Source organism: Octopus bimaculoides, chromosome 26 (genome assembly GCF_046866305.1).
Source record: "Octopus bimaculoides isolate indiv1 chromosome 26, ASM4686630v1, whole genome shotgun sequence".
Taxonomy (NCBI): domain Eukaryota; kingdom Metazoa; phylum Mollusca; class Cephalopoda; order Octopoda; family Octopodidae; genus Octopus; species Octopus bimaculoides.
This window is the reverse complement of record NC_142953.1, coordinates 18,141,774-18,146,404: the sequence shown is the minus strand read 5'-3', so window position 1 is coordinate 18,146,404 and position 4,631 is coordinate 18,141,774. Positions and strand designations below refer to the sequence as shown.

Genomic DNA, 4,631 nt, shown 5'->3' with positions numbered 1-4,631 from the left:
GCTGGCAGATCAGCTTCGTAGATGTATAATAATGGTTTGCTGAAAGTACAATAATCTAGGATTATAACCGTCTCTCCTAAAAAAAGTCTCAAAGCTCCTGGAAGGTACCTCTTTTATCTCCATTAATATATTCCTTCAGAGGATTAGCAAAGCATGGTTTATGGTTACATGTGAAGGCATCTCATGAATCGCAAATCGATCAATATAACAAATGTTAACCTGTTTCTTCCTCAAGATAAATGAATTAACAAATAATCGTTTAAGACTCAATCTAAGATATAGCAGTGATGAAATTAGGAGATACACTTCCTTCCGGTCGGTATCCTAGAAAGAATTATTTCTTATGATATTATCAATAACGAATTAAAGATGGTGGATAAATTATTTTATATTACCTCTTCCACTTCCGGTATGCTATAGTTTCTATTGCTCTGTATCGCTGACTTGTCTGGCACGTGACTTGTCGGTGTCGACCGATGAACTGTCACACCGAATATGTCTTCATGGAATCGATTGGCGTCCTAGAACGAAAATGATAAACACACTGTACTTATGTATACGCCATTATCGGTCACTTGCTCTGTCTCTCTCTCCCTTTTCTTTCACTACACGAACACAAACACACACATACAAACACTCACATACACACACACGCACATACATCTATATATCTACATTGTTTTTACGACAAGTCATAATAAAAAGAAATTTATCATTAAACTTATCATTAAACTAAAGAATCACAGTATAATAACTGTATATAATATATATCATAATGATATTTATTCTCCGATTTGAAGCGACAATTTTTAAATATAAACAAATGACCGAAAAATGATGAGCTAAACTCGGGCTGAATCGACTCACAAATCGACGCTTTGATACTAAGCATGTTAAATACACAGACGAACGGAAAATACAGAAGGTCACCAAATCTTCTTCAGTTATCGGCCAGAGCACAATATTCTTGTTCAAGACCAGTACGAATTTACCCTTCTTAAACAAGAATATTATTGACAGTGACTTCGAAGTTTCAGTCTGTGAAGCTATCTTCGGATGTATGTTCCTTTCTGTCGAAGAGCGTAGGCTCGAAACGTAAAAGACTTTCTCACTTCCCGAGTGCTGTTGTTTAGACACCCGTCTTCGGTATATATATATATTAATAGTTATCGCCAAGCCAACATGGCAGTCCCCAAAATAGTACGAATGCTGCCGTTGATTAGCTCCAAGAGACCATCGCCTCTAGCTAGCTATGTGACACACGAACCTGTGTCCATTATAACCTTCGAACAGGGGAGGTTAGCCGTTTCCCCTTGCTGGTCTGGCATCCACAGACTAGTTTCAGGGTGCTGCCCCTTATTAATGTAGAGCATCCGAACCCAGCAGGTGTCGCTACTGACCGTCTGTACGAAGGATTATTTACCTAAATTCAGGGGAATATATCCACTGGTTTTCAAAAATAGTAATGGCCTCTTGGAGCTAACCAACGGCAGCATTTGTCCCTTTATTTGGACTGCCATGTTGGCTTGGCGATAACTATTAATATTCAGTACCGCTGCCGTAGTCTCCTTTAGAGAGACTTAGAAATATTAATATTTCTATATATATAGAAATATATATATTAATAGAAATATTAATATTTCTATATATGCATATTTATATTTATATATATATATGTATGTATATATTTATATATATATATATATATGTATATATATATATGTATATATATATATATATATACATATATATATATATATACATATACATACATACATACATATATACATACATACATACGTACATGCATGCATACATACATACATACATATATATATATATATATATATATATATATATATATATATATATATATATATATATATATATATATATATATATATATATATATATATATGTATATGTATATATATATAAGTATATAAGTATATAATGTGCTTTTCTTGAACAAGAATGTTATTGACAGTGACTTCAAAGTTTCGGTCAGTTGAACCATTGTCAGCCTGGCCGAAACTTCAAATTCACTGTCAATAATATTCTTGTTGAGGGATAATAAGTTTGTACTCTATAAAAGTATAGACTAAACCCATCAATTGCTTTTATTATAGCTGAACATAAAAACAAACAGTAACACAGTACGTGTGTGTATGTGGATATGTGTGTGTGAGTGCGCATAATATATATACATAAATGTACATATATATGTGTGTGTGTGTATTCTTTTCTTTTACTCGTTTATGCGTTTCTGGCCAAAGGCTGTGCCCGTGCTGGGGCACTGTCAGTAAGATCACCTTTTCAACGGCCATTCTTTTGTTATTTGTTTTTGGTGGAGGAGGGAGTTCGAGATTGCTGCTCCCTCTTTTGAGTTTCTTGCCGTGATGCCGTCTGGGGTCTTCGATTACAGCAAGTCGAATTTTTTTCTTGAAAATACTTACCCCTGCATGGAGCACTCCTACTCCATGTAGATCGCTCCGATGTTTTTGCCAGAAGTTTATATATATATATATATATATATATATATATATATATATATATATATATATATATATATCCTTTTCCTATTCCTTGTTTTAGTCATTTGACTGCAGCCTTGCTGGAGCACCTGCTTAAATGGTTTTAGTCGAAGAAATCGACCCCAGGATTTATTCTTTGTAAGCCTAATACTTATTCTATTGGCTTATTTTGCCGAACCGCTGGGTTACGGAGACCTAAACACATCAGCATCGGAGACAAACACAGACACACAGACACACACACACGCACGCACACATGCAAATATATACATTTTCTGTCTACCAAATCCACCCATAAGGCTTTGGTCGGCCCGAGGCTATAGTAGAAGACACTTGCCCAAGGTGCCACTCAGTGGGACTGAACCCGAAAGCATGTGGTCGGGAAGCAAGCTACTTACCACACAGCCACTCCTGCGCCTATACAACCATTTAAAAAACATATTTACATCAATAATGGAACTCAAAATATTTACATCTTTTCCTTTTTTTCAGTCTGTTTCTGTCTCTCTTTCACAAGAGTAAAAGAGAGAGAGAGAGACAGACAAACTGAGAAAAGGAAAGTGTCCCTTGCATTTGAAAACTATGGAAATATTTAAAAAACAAAAAAACATTTCATTTAATTTTTCCACAAATTAATTGTTTTTCATGTTTCACTCTAAGTTGAAAAAGTCACAAAAACTGAAACCGGTACTGAAATGTTCTTCATGATAAAATCATTTGAGCATTTTCTACCTTGTCTTATTTTCCTTATATATACATACAAAATGTATATATATATATATATATATATATATATATATATATATATAAATATATATACGAGAGAGAGAGAGAGAGAGAGAGAGAGAGAGAGAGAGAGAGAAATAGAGAAAGAAAAAGAGAGGGGAGAGAAATTGAAAGTGAGAAGGCAGAAGTAAGGTATAAAATTGACAGAGACGGGCTTTCAAGAAAAATGAACGGAAGACCTTACCCTCAATTTGAGTACATAGTTTTTCGCACATTCTGCTGTCATGTGCGCCTCTTCTCTAAGTATTAATTCAATCGTGTTGGATACATCGGAAGCCATCTGTACGTCTCCACACACGTAGAAATGTCCACCTTCTCGGACAATAGCATCAGAAACCATTTTGGAATTTTTCGCCAACATATGTTGCACGTAAGTCTAGCATAGAGAACAAAAAGAAGGGGAAAAAAGATATAGACGGAAAGAGAACAGAGTGATGAGTAACATAGAAACAAATTGAAACGATTAATTTTTGACTCCATTATATGAATAAATGAAGAACGTGCCTTAGTGTTTAAAGTGTTGCCCTCACGATCGTAACGTCGTGGTTTCGATTCCCGGCTTGGGCTATGCGTTTTATTCCCGAGCAAAACACATATTTTCACGATGTTTTGCTGCATTATGATTTAGTCCATTCAACACTGCGATGGACTGGCGCCCTCTTCAGGGGATATGTTGAGGTCTCGTCACTCAGGCGAGGACTTCTACGACTCGATTGTGATTATATAGTTATGTACGTTGGTGTATTCAAATACTTATAAAAACTGTTGGTGAATATGCAAACACATACAAACACATACGTATGTGTATGTATGTATGTATGTATGTATGTATGTGTGCAGATTTGTAGGTTTTGTTTTGTGTGTCTTCTAACGCATATACTCGCATGTCTAGACCTGCTCATATATACTTAAAAGCTAGACTTCTTGGCAGTTTTTAGATTTTTACAGTTTCGGTGATGGATTGGATCTGTAGTCTTTGAATTAGCTTTCTCCTTTCTGGTTTTAAGAAGCTTAATTTCTCAAGATTAGTATTTAGGCAGTGTGTTACATATTGTTACAATAATTACAGGTATAACCTTGAACTGTATGTATGTATGTCATTATTCAGTTTATTTCAAGATTTATTGCCAATAAAGAAAGAACCGGTTTCTAACCTAGATCCAAGTCACCTTCACTGGAATTTCAACATCAACAACAGGATATTTTTGTATGTATGTATGTGTGTATGTGTGTATGTATGTATGTATGTATGTATGTATGTATGTATGTATGTATGTGTAAATTTGTCTGTTTTATGTATATATTCTTATG

At 34.8% G+C, this 4,631-nt stretch overlaps 1 protein-coding gene across 2 annotated transcripts in view; it reads right to left on the bottom strand.

The window, feature by feature from the left end:
• Positions 1-386: 386 nt before the first annotated feature.
• The window catches only part of LOC106875654 (nitric oxide synthase 1), a 168,936-nt gene continuing 164,691 nt past the window's right edge, over positions 387-4,631 (bottom strand). For both annotated transcript variants that reach the window (XM_089343035.1, XM_089343036.1), the window contains 2 exons: positions 3,505-3,696; positions 387-521 (listed from right to left, as the gene is read on the bottom strand). In XM_089343035.1, coding sequence (XP_089199161.1) covers positions 387-521; positions 3,505-3,696 — 327 coding nt within the window. The remainder of the gene's footprint in view (positions 522-3,504; positions 3,697-4,631) is intronic.